Source organism: Eptatretus burgeri, chromosome 7, assembly GCF_056783735.1.
Source record: "Eptatretus burgeri isolate ZD-2024b chromosome 7, Ebu_testis_v1, whole genome shotgun sequence".
Classification (NCBI taxonomy): domain Eukaryota; kingdom Metazoa; phylum Chordata; class Myxini; order Myxiniformes; family Myxinidae; genus Eptatretus; species Eptatretus burgeri.
In genome coordinates, this window is record NC_140967.1 from 92,646,905 (window position 1) to 92,665,149 (window position 18,245).

General features: G+C 44.0%; 1 protein-coding gene across 2 annotated transcripts in view; it reads left to right on the forward strand.

Moving 5' to 3' along the window:
* Positions 1 to 18,245, forward strand: part of LOC147023803 (leucine-rich repeat-containing protein 23-like) — a 74,299-nt gene that overhangs the window by 31,573 nt on the left and 24,481 nt on the right. For both annotated transcript variants that reach the window (XM_085889616.1, XM_085889617.1), the window contains one exon: positions 7,278 to 7,393. In XM_085889616.1, coding sequence (XP_085745742.1) covers positions 7,278 to 7,393 — 116 coding nt within the window. The remainder of the gene's footprint in view (positions 1 to 7,277; positions 7,394 to 18,245) is intronic.

An 18,245-nucleotide genomic window follows, 5' to 3' on the forward strand; every position in this document is an offset into this window, starting at 1 on the left:
ATGATGTCAGACTCATCATACCCACCCAATAATTGTTAGTTTTAACTGTTTAGGCATCGCCTTTATGTTGCACATACCCTATGCTGTCTTTTTTGGACAATTTTTGTGCCAAATGCAATCGATATGTTCATTGATGATGCAAGAAGGGTTTGAGACATTGTGTATTCCTGTAGATATGCAGCATGATCCGTAATCTCTTGCCACCGTCGTTTGTCAATATTTCTGTTCAATTCCCAGTCGATATCAATTCTTTATGTTTGATAACATGAACAATAAATTTTTTGTAATTATGTATGAATGTTGTTTTTTGTCATCTACAATCTTCTCATGCACCCAAGGAGTACAAACCACCAGTTTTAAATCACTCCATCCAGCACTTTAGGAGTGCATAGAAGTCAACCATTCATCCAAACAGCATGATATTGTTACAGATCTTCCAGGATGAATGGGCTTAGTTTGGAATAGTTAATTCCTCGTGCATGTTAGAATAAGTGTTATCATTGCTGGAATTAATGATGGCAGTGTTGAGTAGTATTCAGCAAGCTATTGTCTTTCCTGGCCAAATTTGTGTTAAAAAGGCCCCCAATCTTTCCCCCTCCCTACACTCTGCAACGTCCCCATGTACGATGTCTATCTCTTTTTTTTTTTTTTTCTCTTTTTCTCTTTTTTTTTTCCCCCACTCCACCATGCCAGGGATATGGCAAGTTTGGGAGATTCAGTCGTGCGTCGGGAACAAAGCTGACGTGTGATTGGAAAGATACCAGCCCCTCAGCCAACCACCGCAGATGCATGATCCTCGCACAATGTCCATAATGATATATGGGTACATGCCACAGGTGGTCGGGCCCCGTGGGATGCTATAAATGCACTGGAGAACTCACTCTCTCTGTCCCTCTCTCTGTCCCTCTCTCTGTCCCTCTCTCTGTCCCTCTCTCTGTCCCTCTCTCTGTCCCTCTCTCTGTCCCCCTCTCTCCCTCTCTCCCTCTCTGTCCCTCTCTTGTGGCTGGCTCTCTGGTATGGGTCACTCTGGTTCTGCCTGTGATGCAGCAGTGTCTCTCCCTCCATGATCCACCATAGCTCTGTGATCCCGCCCTGTTTCGTGGTCCTGTACAGTTCCTTGATTCAGTATGGCCTTGTGGTCTCGTGCAGCACTGCAGACAGGTTCCACCAATGCTCTCTAATCTCTGTCTTGTAAATCTCCCATTGAGTCTTTTGTTTTCCCAACATGAGTGAGTAAGTTTACTAATTAAGTTCCGTCATCATACCGTGGGTGTGTGCGTTTATTTACCATTCATTTGTTGCCACCTGGTTTTTAGCTCGCCTGTTCGAAGAACAGATAGCTATAGCGATACCCCCGGCGTGAGCGCCAGCGTGAGCGTGAAAATGTTAAATTTTTTGTATTACGGAAAAACTCCTCGACAGATTTCGGCGAAACTTGGTGGGGGGGGGGCGGGTTAGGTATGGTCCAAGGATCATGGCATTAGATTTTGGACTTTGGTCCCCCCCCAAAAAAAAATTGTTAGAGAAAAAGAATTTTTTTTTTTTGCATTTCTACGTGTTCTGAGTGATTTCCAACCCCCCCAAAAAAAGCAATTGTTAGAGAAAAAAAGTTTGCAACTTTTTTTTCGACAAAATTTCGATTTCTTTTTTTTTGCATTTCTACATGTTTTAAGTGATTTCTAAACCCCCCCCCCAAAAAAAATTGTTAGAGAAATTTTTTTTTGCATTTCTGCATGTTTTCAGTGATTTCCAACCCCCCCAAAAAATGTTAGAGAAAAAAAAATTTTTGCAACTTTTTTTTCAACAAAATTTCGATTTTTTTTTTATTTTTTTTATTTTTTTTTGCATTTCTACATGTTTTAAGTGATTAGGATTTCGACGAAACTTGGTGGGGGGGTTAGGTATGTTCCAAGGATCATGCCATTAGATTTTGGACTTGGTCCCCCCCCAAAAGAAATTGTTAGAGAAAATTTTTTTTTTTTTTTGCATTTCTACATGTTTTAAGTGATTTAGCCTGGTGTTGGCGCAGTGGTAAGGGCAGTGGTTTGGGATCCAAACGGTCCTGAGTTCAAGCCCCGTTGTGCCACTGAACTAATACACCAGGGGGTTGACTCAGCCTGTCATCCTTCCGAGGTCGGCGAAGTGAGTACCAGTGTACTGGGCCGGTGTATACCCCGCTTAAAATAGGTGTACCATATCCCTGTGTGTCGTAAGAGGCGACCAGGGTTGCGTCAGGAAGGGCATCCGGCGTAAAACATGTGCCAAATCACTATGCGGATCATCCGCTGTGGCGACCCTTAACGGGAGCAGCCGAAAGAAGAAGAAGAAGATGTTTTAAGTGATTTCCAACCCCACCCCTCCCCCCCCCCAAAAAAAAAATTGTTAGAGAATTATAAAAAATTAATTATTCGACTCGTCTTAAAAACGATAAATGCATAAACAGGCGAGCATTGGGTGGCTTTGACACCAACTCTGGTTTCTGCAAGTGTGGTTGCATTCTTTTTTTTCTTTCTCCCCATCCCAATTTATTGATAATATATTCCTTTGTTCATGAGAACCTGTTTTGTGCTGATTGGAGAACGGGAACTCGATAGTGCATGGATAATTGGAAGAAGCCTGTTAGCCGGGCTGTTTGGGAAACGCGTGCAAATGCACTATTAAAAGTGTGTCGCCTGTCACAGTTTTCTCAGCCATTTTCAACAGGTTGATTCGGCTGCAGTCGTGTTGTTTTAACTGCCAATACACAGGGAAATTAATGGGCGGAAGCGAAGACTTTTCTGGGCCCTTCCTCGCCTCGTTTCACATCGGTATTAAATACCTGCGACTGTTACAATATTATAGTATCATAATCCCCCACTTCTCTGATGGCTATGATTTTTATGGAGATAATTTTATAATTACATGTCTTACCAGAATCACACCAGAAGCGGTGCTGTCCGATTATACACAGGTTAAGAGTTGGGGTTCACGGCAAGTTTGTCATACATGACTTTCACAGTGAATTTCCCATATATTACGACCACGACAAATCTATCTATATATTAATACTGAAGGGCCAATTTTGTGCTCCTCCTAGTGGTCGCGTCACGTTTTTCTTGGTACTGTGACCTGGACTGAAAGAAACTTCGTACCTGTAAGAGTGCATCGCACATAGTGGCAATAGTCAACTTTCAAATCTGAAGCAGAATAAACACTTTTCGTTTTACATTCGTTTACATGGCGACGTGTAACGTCACCGCTGAGAGGCGTCAGGACGTCATGACATCATCGGTCATTCGGTGACGTCATTACGTCTGTCATCGACAGACCGTTACCGCTGAGAGGTGTAATTCCACTCCTCGAAAATAGCGTCTGCAATGTAAAACCCTCTTCTGCACAAGCTGACTCCCTCAGAATGTGAATTTGACACAAAAAATGTAACGAGAAACATTGTATCTTCTATCTATATATTAATACTGAAGGACCAATTTTGTGCTCCTCCGAGCGGTCGCGTCACGTTTTTCTCGGTACTGTGACCTGGACTGAAAAACTTCGTACCTGTAAGAGTGCAACGCACATAGTGGCAAATAGTCAACTTTCAACTCTGAAGCAGAATAAACACTTTTCGTTGAGATGGGGGCGAGGAGTGAAGAGACGGGGGTGAGGGATGAAGAGACGGGGGCAGGGAGTGAAGAGGCGGGGGGCAAGGTAAGCAAATTTTTGGGCGGGGGTAACCAAATTGAAAGCGGGAAATGGGGCGGGGGCTGAGGTGAATTAGGCGGGGTTGAGTGTGAGGGGGTGGACGGGGGGCGGGGGCCCAGGGGCAAGTGGGGCGGGGAATCAAGAGACTGGGGTCGGGGAGTGAAGAGGCGGGGCCGGGGTAATTACATTTTTGGGCGGGGGTAAGCAAATTGAAGGTGGGGGGGAATGGGCAGGGGCGGGGAATGAGTAGGCGGGGGCAAGCACGCCCTGTCCAGTCCATGTCCCTCGAGTGTGGGTGAGCTGGTGACGGTGGTTGAATGAAGAGAATCCGTCTGTGACGGGGCTTCGGCTCGTCATTAATGATGTCCATGGTGAATTTATCATCCATGATGCTCACAGCTAACTTATCATTCAAGATGTCCATGATGAATTTATCATACATGATCCTCAGCTAATTTATCATACATGATGTTCACTGCTAATTTGTCATCCATGATGTGCATGTTAAATTCATCATCCATGATGCTCACAGCTGTTACTCACGACAGCCACATTCAATTCATCATACGTGATGCTCACGACTAATTTATTAGACATGACGTCCATGGCTAATTTATAATTCATGATTTCCACAGTGAATTTATCATTCATGATTTTCACAGCTAATTTAACTTTCGTGGTGTCCAAGGCTAATTTCCCGCGAGCCCGAACCGATTACTAATGCGTAGTTCCTTTTCTTCATTTCAGATAGTCGTTCATCAACTGCAAACATTTCAGGACTTTTTGTCATGAATGAAATAATTATTCTCTCAATATCGTTTTAAATCCAATGAAATCAATTCAACCGCGAAGCATTGTTTTTGAACCCGTTGATCACTGAACTGTTCAATCAGGCTTCCTGTGGTGGTTATCAAAACATTATATGAGAGTGGTGTTTCCATCTGAACACTCGTTCATGATGCTGAGATCTCAGAAATCACTGCTTTGTCCTTTATCTCCTTTTGTATTCATAGTTCATATTAAAGTAGTCTAATGTCTCACAATGTCCTTGTCGTGCAAGCTCCTTCATGAGCATTGGATCACTGTGAACAAACGATGAAGACACAAAGCAGGTCGAGTAATGAAGAAATCAATTTGACGAGGCCTACTGAAACAAGTCCAGCCAATTTGGCCCATGTATTCCTAACCCTGGCAGGACCTTCTGAACAGTTTCGTTCTCATTTCATATTAAATTTGAAATTCATTCGTCGAGTCACAGCTTGAAGAGTCAAATGACATACTCATACAAATAGGAGAGGTTGGAATCGTTTTCCTGGAAACTCCATGAGGACCTGTATTTTTGCTTCGTGTGTGTTGATGAAATTTACAAAAGTCTTCTTTTATAATGCTATCATTGTCTCTGCTGATGTCAAGCTGTCCATGCCTTGTTTTCACCCATGATGGGAAAGTTAAATATTTCTTTTAATCACTCGGTTTGTGTTTGACTTCTATGCACGCCTGAACAACTGAACTAATTGAGTTGAAAACTGGTGTTTGTACTCAGGATGTGTCTGGGAAGGTTTTAGGTGATTAAAAAAAATAAATTCCTTGTTTGGTGGTGGTGGGGCATCGAATTCCCTATCTGTTTATATCGTACCATGCCGCTTCCAGTGTGAGGGGGTATCACATGTAATAATAATAAGTATCTGCATGAAAACCGTAGACATCATTGAAAGTGGGTGGATTATGATGCCATAATATTGTTACGGTCTTGGGTCTTTAAGACTGATGCACCACCACACGGGGAAGGGCCGTGAAAGTCTTCACTTCCACCCGTTAATTTGCATGCCTATCAGCAGTTCAAATCACACGACCATGGCCGAATCAGCCTGTCGAAAATGGCTGAGCAAACCGTGACGGCTGACTGAATAGTGCATTAACACGCATTTCCCGAACAGCCCGACTAACAGGCTTGTTCCAATTCTCTCTGTGCTATTGAGTTCCCGGTCCCCGACAATTTATTGTCCATGATGTAAAACATAGGAAAAAAAAATTGACATCTACTGGCAATTGAACATCAAAAATCTTTACAACTGATGATTGCAATGATCGGGGATCATGCTGTGTATCTACAGGAATATACAATTGCACAGCTGATTGATAATGGTGAACTTGTGCTATTTAATAGTCTAAGAAGACTAATTACATCTTCATTTTTCTACAATATGCCAACTTTAATGCACAAAAGACAGCACAATGCAATATATATTTATGCATGCAACGTAATCATTATGACAAATTTTTGCCTTCATTGCAATACCCAAGATAAGATCATCTGAATTAATTTACGTGGTTAAGCCAAAGCTATTTGTCCAAGATGAGCATATGAACAACTGTAGCCAATATAGTTATGTTATCTGCATGGATATGTGATGAAATTTGGGTTTTGGCACCATCTCAGAGGTCCGATTGATGAGTGTAAAGGAATTATGTCCCAAAACCCTGACAGTCTACCCTCACTGTGATCCAATCACAAGGATTAGCTGAGTGATAAGCCCTTGTAATTATGCGCAATCTTCTTCCATATGCAGCACATGACTGCGAGTAGCATCATTAGTCGGGGGTCGAGGGAGGGGGCTGTTTCCACTCATGCAATGCCCCCTGTCAGTTAGAGAGAGAATTTGGAATTTGGCCAGGGTGTTCATTATCTCCCGGGGGCGTTCGCTCTCAAAGCAACTGTGCTCATTCATTCGTTCATTCATTTTGTCGGTAGCCCGTGGATCCTGGTTGCATAATTGCTGGGAGCGTGGCTGTGCCGCTGATGCGGTGCCTCTGTAGGTTAGAGCAGGAAATTGTAATTTGTCCATGGTGCCAGCGATGGCTCATGCACTCTTCCCGAAGGACACCGTGGGATCTTTAACATTTACTAACTTATGCTGGCAGATGGGACGCCCAGTTTAATTAACATCCATCTGATGGATGGCACACATCGATGAATGACACCCTTCCTGTGAAACACTGGGATGACAGTATATGGTGGGGTTGGGATTCAATCCCTGGCTAGACAGCTCAAAGAGGAGTGTGCGTACATCTAGGCCATTCTGCTGGCCTTCTCTGTGCTCATGGAGAAGTCAAATATTTACCCAGGTGTTCTCGAATCTATCCCTTCTGCTGGTAAATTATGAAGAAATATCTGAAGGTGGGTTCCCCCTCCCCTCCTGGACGAGTGCATCTTGTTCAAAATATTGAAAAAAGAGACATTTATCCATTGCTTTAAAACAATGAATCATGCCCAGCCACTGTCTGCGTTCATCGTTTTCATTTGGCATCTCACATAGAACGTCCAAGAACTGTTCGCAGCTGTACCTGTAATTCCTTGCGCATCACATTCACTTTACTTTTTGTTTCTGCACGGAAAGTTCAGCCAAACGACAATACAGGTGAGGCAAGAGTATGCTACAATCTAATATAGTGATCACATAAAGCAAATTTTAGAAAGTATAATGACGAGGTCAAATCACTCGCATTATCTAACCCCCATAGCTCGTAGTTAGCATATCTCGATCATTATTATTTCTGATCTTTGTTCTAAATTATTTTTGTATTTGTATTCCCAGCCCCTACCACAGCCACGTGCCCTTACATCAGAGCTGGTGGCCACTCGTTTATCAATACTTGGCCAGACGACCGAAGATCTCGCATATGCATTTTTACGCCTCAATTTGAATGCTTGGTAAGCACTCTGCTGACTACCTAAAGCCATGGCTGTTTGGGTTGTAACATTTTCACTTTGAGTACACCCTATCGCTTTTTCCATTACCCTACAGAGTTGTGGTCAGTTACATTTACAATTAAAATAGTACTAAAGGCTAGAGATGGGATACAGAACTTGATTCCAAGAGAATAAGGTGTCTGCGAGTAAGGAGTAATCATGCCCAGCAGTTAATAAGGCCCGGTGAGGAATACTGGCACGAGTTCATCACTTTGAAGATAGATGTCGCTGGCATACCGAGTAATTGAGAATTAGCTGGTTTATCAGTGATTAAATGTAGAATTGTATTTCCTGTTGTGAGGAGGAAAGAAGCATAGTGAACATACAACCACCTCAAATGACCTGTGTTACAAATCTCTCCATAGTATATGTCCATGCCTTGATGTAGAAATTCTTGAAAATGGTAACATTCAAGCTAAGAAGTGACTCTCACAAAGTTCTTTATAAAATATAATTACTGTGTGAATGTTGTCGTCGTCACATAGAGGCAAGCGAGTACAGAAACAGGTAGGTTGTGGGTAATAAGTCCTATTCAATAGGGCTGACAAGATGACTTATAGAGGTGCACACACTCACCCCTAAGCTGTCTAACTTGGGATCGAATCCCGACACAGCTATAAACTGACATCCTGATGCCTCACCGACAGTGTGATTCATTTATGTGTGTACCGTCCCTCGGACGGTGGACATTAAACGAGAGTCCCATCTGCCAGCATTCGTTGGTGGGTGTTAAAGATCCCATGGTGTTCTTCACAAAGACTAAGCAAGCTCTCGCCAGCACCATGAACCAATTACAAATTCCTGCCCGAACCAGCAGAGGGCACTGCATCAGCGGCACAGTCACGCCCTCAGCCAATGATGCTTCCTTGCAGCCTTGTGATGCGCATGAACAGAGGTCCCATCCAATGTTTTAGGCACAGCAACGAACGGATCATGATCCATAGAGGTTGGACAAAAATGTTATCAAAGCTTTTTCACCTGAAATGTCTTCATTGGTGGTTTGTCTCATCAGAAAAAAAAACCCACCTGAATCCGCCTATGGGAAACCTCGTTTTGACCTCAAATCCAAGATGGCCGACATTGTACAGGTGCAATACTTAAAATGGACCTAATTTTGGAAAGAAACAACATAGAAACACTTTTAAGGTGTCATTTTAACTAATTTGAGGACTCCCGTTCATTTAGTGACATTTTCGGAACCATTAGAGGTCACGATTATGCGTTAAGGTCAAGGTCATTGTAAAATTTAATCAAGATTTGATCTCAAAGCTCACCAAATGACGCGTATTAACCAGGGAAATCGCTCGGTGTGGCATCATCACCTATAGATCACATTAATTAACCCATTCGGCCCGAGACCCATCAAAATACGGGTTTCTGGCCAAAGTGTTGGGGATGAGACCCGTATATATACGGGTTATTATGACGTTATGTGACAATGTAACATTAAGACATCATGGACGTCATATAGCCCAAGCACTCCAGTTATGCCGAGATATGTGCAATGTATGTCCGGTATGTACGCAGCACCTATGGATGTGCACTGGTTGTGTTTGATGGGTATCATGGCTCCACTACTCAGGAGAAAGCTCATCGCCGTAGGACAGTGAGCGACATTGGTGCTTCAGTCTCAGTTTCTGCAGAAATGCATCTAACCATGAGTAAGAAAGCTTTCCTTGCCAACACATCAAACAAGCAGGCCCTCATCAACTTCCTTGCGGAGGATATGGTCAAAGCAGACATCACCGTTGAGCATGCAGAAGGGGATGCTGACTACAAGATCTGTATGCTAGCATGTTTGTCTGCGAAGAACAAACAGCCGTTGTCGCAGAAGATTCTGATGTATTTCAGTTGATGATACATCATGCTGATGCCACAGATAACAGTGACAACCTGTACATGGCGACCGCAAAACAGACGGTGTGTATCACAACGTTAAAGAAGAAACTGGATCCTGCCCTCTCGGAAAGTCTACTCTTCCTGCACGCTTTCAGTGGGTGTGATACCACATCGAGGCCATATGGAATCTGCAAAGTGACTGTTTTTACGAAGTATGGAGCACTGAGCAAGTCAGCCACCGTTTTTATGTCTCCGTCTTCATCGAAACAGGACATCGGACAGGCAGGAGAAGATGTCATGCTGGAGATATATGGGTGCACTACATCACTAAGCCTCAACGCACCAAGGGTTATTAAGTTCCTATTGAAGGAAGCTACTTCTACACAATATGTATCTCCAGAAAAGCTTCCGCCGACGAGTGACGCAGCCACCTTTCATAGTCATCGGACTTATCACCAAGTGCAGGGATGGCGTGGCAATGATATCGCCTCTGCAGTTTGGGGTTGGAAAGCCACTCCCGGTGGTCTTGTGCCCATCAGGATGACTCGGCCAGCAGCACCAGAGCGACTCCTCAAGATAATTCGGTGCAATTGTGGTGGCCAGTGTGACAAAAAAAACATGCACCTGCCGAAAGAATGGACTACAGTGCACACCAGCTTGTGGCCAATGCAGGGGAATAACATACATGAATGTGCCACATGTGGACAATCAGGATGATGATGACCAGGATGATCTCGATAATAATAATACAATGGATTGATATTGCAATTTGACTTCAAAAAATTATCACTCGTACAATATCATTTAAGTGATCAGGCATAGTAAACTTTATTATGAGACACCTTAACACTGGTTTCAAAATAATGTCACTGCAAGGTCACAAAATCTGTTTGGATTCTTACTTATTTGGTTAAAATTTGGCTCTGATTATGATCTCGATGCCAATCTCTTAAATAAGTGAATGGACATCTTGAAAGAGTCCATTGAAAATGATACATCCAATGTACTTTATTTTGAGTCGATTTGCATCATCTTGATCAAATTCAGAGTCAAATTAGGATCAAATTTGACCTTGAATTTATCACATGATGTAGATATCCAATCACCTCAAAACTATGACTAAATGAATGAGCATCTTAATGGTATATGTGGCAATAACAACCAATATATTTTATCAATAACTATCATTTTGGCATAACTCTCGATACAATTTCGGTCAAATTTAACATTGTTTCGGTCAAGTTTAACGTTGACCTTGACATATGACCTTTATCTAACGATCTTATAAGTATCACTAAACGAATGGGGGTCCTCAAATTAGATAAAAATGACACCTTAAAAGTGTTTCTTTGTTGTTTCTTTCCAAAATTAGGTCCATTTTAAGTTTTGCACCTGTACAATGTCGGCCATCTTGGATTTGAGGTCAAAACGAGGTTTCCCATGGGAGGATTCGGGTGGGGGTTTTTTTTCTGATAAGACATATCGCCAATGAAGTCATTTCAGGTGAGAGTTTTGATAACATTTTTGTCCAACCTAAATCGTTCATTGCTTGGACTATTTTAGACGTGTTTTTAAAGAAGATGAACAGGATGGAGATGTGCCAATGTAATAAATGCGTTGCCTGCATGCATGGAGACTGTCGGGTTGTCCTCGGACATTGATGACTGTTTTTTTGTCCATCGTGTATTCATGGTAAGCCTTGCATTGCATGCTGTAGTACCAGCACTGCTGTCAAGGCATGCTTCAGTGTAGTTTTTGCAATATCTCAATGTGTTGGAACGCATCGGACTTGCACGTTAATGATTCTGTACATCTGGACTGCAAAGATTACGGGTGGCCGTTATTACCCCAAGCACTCTGGTACAAAGGCCCAGAAGGAGTAATTGGTTTGTACTGTTGTGGGGTGCTCGGGTTGACACCAATTTAATAGTCCTGGTGCCAGGTATTAGCTGAAGGAATTTTATTCAGCAATTTTAGACCAAACAAATGAATGCAAAAAGAACCCTGCAACATGCAGAGTATAAAAAACACTATCAGTACAATAATCAATTCTCTTCACACATTAATGACAAGCAAAGTAACATCACCAATATGACAAATCCACTGCCTTGCTCAGGTAGTGATTATCCCTACCTCAGAATGTATTCTCAACCCTGTAGGAATCTCGTAAACTTCGTTTGTCCAAGTTCTCAAACATCATTTTGAATTTTCTTTGTTCAAAATTAATCTCACCTCCAGACCTCAAATTAAATAACAACAACAGTCTAATTAATTAGTCAAACAGTCAAAAGATTTATCAAACAGATTACTTACTAAAGACACCAAAATTCCAATCCAACCATGGAGTAGGGACAACTACAAAAACTCAAACAAGTCCAAGTCATTTGCATTTTGCCACCGTGAATCAACTTCAACATAATTAATTAACACTTTTATTCATTCCTACCTGAAGTAAACCTCCAAAAAGTTCTTGCATTCACGGCGTCGTCAAAGCAGTAATGGGGAAGAACAACCACTGCTCAGCCTCGAGCAGATAATCGCTATAAGTGTACAATCTACCCGGTGTTGATATCTCGGTAAGCGTGGGAAGCATCATCCTTGTTAGGCCCAGAGCAGGCCCAACTCCACAGCTCGTATCTGCTGCTTACTCGTTGCAGTCACTGTCCCCCAGCCTTCTTCCCACATCTAACTGGTCCAGTCCTCCAAGGGTAACTCTCGAGAGTGGCTGATCGATCCAGCAGAGTGCCATTCAAGCACTCTCTACCAGGCAGACCTCGTCTGACCGCTCTACCAGACAGAACAAGAATTTGCTATACTTTGGCCTATTTTGTATTTTCCTGTCAACCACAGCTGCAGTATTGATATCCAGTCATTTTTAAACAAAATTTAGCGATGTAGGGGGCGAGAGAGGGGGGGTGAGAGAGGAGGGGGGAGAGAGGGGTAAGAGAGGTGGGGGGGGCGAGAGAGGGGGCGTCACAAATGACTCATTAATTTATGGCCGATCATGCATATTTTGCAAAATCTGTATGATGTGCAGATATGTTATTTTGCAAAATATATCATTACTTGCTAAAAAAAACAAAAATCACAATATAAAGGTTGTCCAGGCTGATTGTGATGGGTAAAGGTCAAAGATAAACCCTGGCTTGGAGGACAGCTTTGTAACATTTTGGTACTCCTAATGTGATTTTAGAGTTCTTTTGAGATTTTCACCGAGACTATTATTTGTTTGCTGTGATTTGTGCATTTGTGTAAAGGGCAAACACATGTAGCAAGAGATGGTAAAAAGGAGGCTAATAATAATTAGAGAGTTCATAGACCACGAAACACCGCACACAAGTGTTCAAGTATATACTTAAATTTTTTTTTAAATGATTTGAAAGATTGTTGATATAAAAAATCAGGAAGTTTAGGGCTTCTGAAGCAGTCTTATACATCACCTTCATACACTGTAATAAAACAATGTTGAGTCACAGTTTATGGAGGCTTTATTGATCACCATAGAACGCAGCGTCAATCGACATCGTACATTAGCTACAGTATGTCCAGGACCTTTTCTTCACACTGATATGATGCCCTCTCACATGTCATACCCTCTCATGCTATATATCAATGTCTATTTATACACCTTTAAACCTCTTTAAACATGATTCTTGGAAGTATTATGAAGGCGATTTGTGTTCGAGTCTTGAAGTATATTGTTGGAGATTCTCGCCCGCCGGCATGCGGACGACCGCTTCAAGCCAATGGCGGCCGCTCTCGCCCACCGAATGGACAATCCAGTCGCAGCCTTCCGGATCAAACGCCGGAATCCAGCTACGGGTGTGTTTTGAGCACACCACAGCCTCGTCAACATTCTACTCGCGCTACAGGGTCAATCGCCGAATTGTCGATATACCTAATTAATCGCGCGGGCAGACTACCGAGAGACTGTACCTCAACGGGGCCGCTTGGAAACGAGCCGCTTAAGCAGCTTGCTTCGTTTTGGGATAACCGAGCGGGGTATTATTGCGAGGCCCCGTTGGACCCGATTCAATTATTGGCGATTTAAAAACCAACTATTATTCCGAATGCAATACGGCAGTTCAATGGTGGGAAAGGATGCAATGAACAGGTTTACATTCACATAAGGACATTTATTTCCAACCAAACATGCACGGAAATCAAGCAATTGTCAAAGTAATGCAGGTAATACAAGCAAGACGAAGAATGGGGGTAGGGACAAGACACGAGCAAACAAGAAGACTACGACCGTCCTATTAATTACGGCCACTTGTACAGTTCTACCTAAAGACATGGCGCCACAACGTTCATTCAAAAGAAACGAGGAAAAAAACTCCAGGAAAGACGAGGGGTAGACTGGACCTCTTGGGTCTTTATTTCAAGGAGCTGTGACGACCACAGAAGCTCCGAGAGGCCGGGTTGGTTACCTTCACATTCGTGGTGCCTCGCTGGGGCGACCCGCGACGTCCCGTCCTCACGGCAGCTAGCATGACCGCGGTTTGGCCACGGCCTTGTCGAGCGGCCTGGTGATTCGGGCCCAGTCGGCAACACTTCAGAGGAACGTTGATGCTCTCTTTAAGAGCCTCAGCGCTACTCGGACTGTCCCGAAGCCCGATCACCTCGGACCGTTCGGTGCTGGCTGGCGACCTCTCTCCGGCTCTCCCCACGTCCCACACACGAATGCGCAGTTCTGCACGGCAGGCTTGGCCGCGTTCTCAGCTCCTGTCTCCGCGGTGAACCCAGACCTCCACTGCCCTCCACTGGACTCGAACCTTGCTCTTCACACCACTCCAAATCCCCGACCAACTCACTGCCTTGGCGCTCTGTGCGCTTTTTTATAGAGGTCCGTGAGGCAAGGTTTGATCTCTGATCCCTCACTTCTGACCCCCCCGCTGGCTCCGCCCCCCTCGATCTCCTGATCCGAATTCGAGGCGAAGCTCAAAGCGAGCGGACGTGGTAGAGATCATCGATGCTGGCGCCAACACAGGAGAGCGGACGTGGTTGAAATCACCGTTCTTGCACAACGAGGAAACCCCGTGTCTGTTTACAGCGATCTCGCCGTGGCCGGCGCAAAGATGGCGGCGTTTGCGGAGTTGAAGGTGAGGCGATGGTGTTCGTTGTTGGTTATCGGGTGAGATGTGGTTTAGGAGATGGTGGCTGTGGTTGGCGTTGTGGAGAAGGCTGGTTGTGCTTGGCGTTGTGGAGAAGGTGGTTGTTGTGAAGGCGGCTGTGGAGAAGGTGGTTGTTCGTTGTCTGTGGGGATGTTGGCGATTGTGGAGAAGGTGGTTGTGTAGAAGGTGGTTGTGGTGGTGGAAATGCGGTTGGTCCAAAATAACGATAGCAAAAGAAAATCGGCTACCTCAAAGATCACAGCACACAAATAATTGCCCGTTAAACATTGGTGGGGAAATCTATATGAACACAGACTTATCGACGTCACTGATCTAAGGACCTATATGGTGCTCTGTGAATTTCCACAACCGTAACAATATCATTCAATTTAAATGAATGTTTCGAGAGGTTTAAAGGCGTATAAATAAATCAATTCGGGGTTTTAATGCCATTTTACCCAGTCTATTGCATCACCCAATCAAACACGTTACATTAGTTATTTGTGCCTGTTGTTTGTGTCCTTTATAACTTCTTAATAGTGAGTTTCCTGTTTGGAATGATTTTCAATTTTGTTTGACTGCCAGACAGGCAAACAGAGTAAAAATATTATCTCGCTTCTCTCTGCACATGTGTGATCGGGACGAATTCAAAGACAAAGTACGGTGAAATGGCAAACTTGTCTTCCTCTTCATGTTCCAATTACTGCTAAAAAATATAACATTCAATTTAAATAAGTTGTTCCTCTATCACAAACTGACGAATATAAATTGGACAGACGGACATGAACCGATTGCTTAACCCCTCTTTTCACTTCTCATGTGCATGATAATAACTAGAACAATGCTCAGTAGAGCGCCTCCCTCCCCAGGCTGAACAGTTTACATTTTGTATCTCATTGACAGACCGGATCTGCATCCGGACCATTAGTCCTTGTCACACACCAATGTCTAATCGGCTTGTTCTTATCACCAACCCAAGTCATCCACCAAGTTTTGTCATAACTGGGCCACAATGTTTTGAGATATCCTGCTACATATCATTTTGGCCCCATCTCTCAATGGTGAAGAATTCCTTTTTGAATTAAATTTTTTTTTCTCATATCCAGATCTTCAACTAAAATCTCATCAATTCATCCTTGTCACACAACCAACCTGTCCAGAAGGTTTAATCAGAATTCGTCCATAACTATTTGAGATATCCTGCACACTGCCAAACAGACAGGCAAATGAAAAATCACTCGTAGAGTGACAGTTGGCAAAACAGAGCAAAGTATAATGGCATTGAGGAGAGCGCATACCTCTACCAGACTCTACAGTTTGTTTTGTATCCCACTGATGGGCTGGATATGAACCAAAATCGAATCGGCTTGTTCTTGTCATCTAACTAACTCATCCACTTAGTTTTGTCATAACTCATCCACAACTTTTTGAGATATCATGATATACTGCATACAGTTTTTGGCCTTATCTCTGAATTTTAGAAATTAGGCCTATGTTGACCTTTTGACCTCAAAATAATTAGTGTTGAATTCAGTGAGATGATATAAAGATCCTGTTCAAATTTAAAGTCAATCGGATGAAAATTGACAATTTTAGAAATTTGGCCTCTGTTGAAGTCGTGAAACTTTGTCGCTTGACCGTCACAGGGATGGTGCCTACTGAAATGAAAGCGAGAGAAGAACCTTCAGAGTGTAGGCTTTATTCCATTTGATTGAAGCCGCTTCTACGGGCACATCAGGGAATACAGGTGCAGCAAGGAGTACATAAGCAGTAATGTATACATGTGCAACTAATCACCGCAAAATAAATCAGTATAAGCACGGAGTCCGATATACTCTCAATTCTTACCATTCAACGAGCACCAAGTGAACCGCCGCCGTAAATGACAATGCCCCTGGGACAATCGCCCCGTCTGCGCGGAGCTTGGCTTTATCTATTCCGTGCTCGAGCCGTGCGACATGTGATCACACGTCACGTCCTTCAATTCACCACATTCTCCCCGTCTTTAAAATGTAACTAGAGGCCCAACTAACACACCATGATTACTTCAGCGCTATAGGAGTATACATTTCAAGCAACGCGAACTATTTAAACTACAGAAGCATACATGCCAAGCAGTGAGGATTATTTTGAGTTGTAGGAGCATGGTAATGAGCATCGATATATGATGTAATGAGCATATAGGAGCATGAGCATTGAGGATGCCGATAATCCCCTTTACAGATCGAGTCGGCGAGGGGGCTTTATCCGTCGACCTCTCCGGGAGTAAATGGCGGTTTCACTTGAGGGAGGCTTCCGATCCTCTTGGTGAGCCTCGACTCGTGCCGGGGATGACTCCTCGATCGCTCTCGGGTGGAACGCGGCAGCTCCGTCGCCACCGTTCCCGGGTGGAGTTCCTGGGGGGGGGGGAACACCTGGGGAGGGGATGTCAGAGGAGGAGTGCCAGATGGTGGTGTACCTGCGGGAGGAGTACCTGAGGGAGCCAAATGGCGAACCGACACAGTGGTCTCCCTGCCATCCGGGAGTCTGACATGAGCATACTCTGGATTAGTATCGATGAGTTCGACTACCTCCACCATGGGTTCATACTTGCTTTGTCGTACCGGGCGTTTCATGAACACTGTTCCAGGATGGGTTAGCCAGTTGGGCACCGATTGGCCATCAACATAACGTCGCTGGTGAGTAAACATTCGTTCGTGAGGAGTTGCATTGGTGGACGTGCAGAGCAAAGAGCGTATGGAATTCAAAGCGTCGAGAAGGGTAACCTCCCACCGCTCGGGGCCCAGTCCTCTTGATTTCAACGCCAGAGTTACGGCTTTCCAAATGACTCCGTTATACCGTTCCACCTGCCCATTACCCTGTGGGTTGTAACCCGTCGTTCGACTAGTTGCTATGCCGTGCTCTAATAGGAACTGTTTTAGCCTGGCCGACATGAAACACGGCCCTCTGTCTGAATGTATGTACGAAGGTTTCCCAAACATAGCGAAGAGGTCAGAGAGACATTTCACGACAGTGCCCGAGGTCATATCCGAGCACGGAAATGCGAAAGGGAACCTTGAATATTCATCAACAACAGTGAATATGTATCTGTTGTCTGTCTCGGTCGGCAGGGGCCCTTTGAAGTCGATATTTAGTCTCTCGAAGGGAGAAGTGGCCTTGATCAATCTGCCAGATGCCGCGCCATAGAATCTGGGTTTTAGTTCAGCACAAACAGGGCATGAAGCATTCATTTGCTTAATATCTTCGATAGAATAGGGAAGGTTTTGTCTGCGCACGAAATGTGCCATTCTGGTTACCCCTGGGTGGCAAAGAGACACATGTAGGTCTTGCAAAGCCCGACTGATTGTCGCCGAACAGTAGACCCGAGAGAAGGTGTCTGCAGCAGGGTTTTCCCTCCTGGGCCGGTAAACAATGTCGTAACTATAGCAGGCTAGGTCTATCCGCCATCTCACAATTTTTTCATTCTTAATTTTCCCGTTATTTTCCCCATCAAACATGAATGCAACGGATCGCTGGTCCGTGACGAGCGTGAAGTGGTTTCCCAGTAAATAGTGTCTCCATTTACGTAGGGCTTCGACAATAGCGTACACTTCCTTCTCTATTGCTGAGTGTCTCTGCTCGCTTCCAGAGAGAGTTCTCGAGAAGAACGCGACGGGTCGCCCAGACTGATTAAGCGTCGCAGCTATCGCGTGATCAGAAGCATCTGTTTCCACCACGAAGGGCACCGAGCTATCGATCGATAATACCACGGAATTACTGATATCATCTTTGAGGCTGTGGAAAGCTTTTACAACAGTGGCATCTGGTGGGAAGTTTTGCAATGCACTAGGGGATGTATTTTCTCGGAGTATTGGGAAATC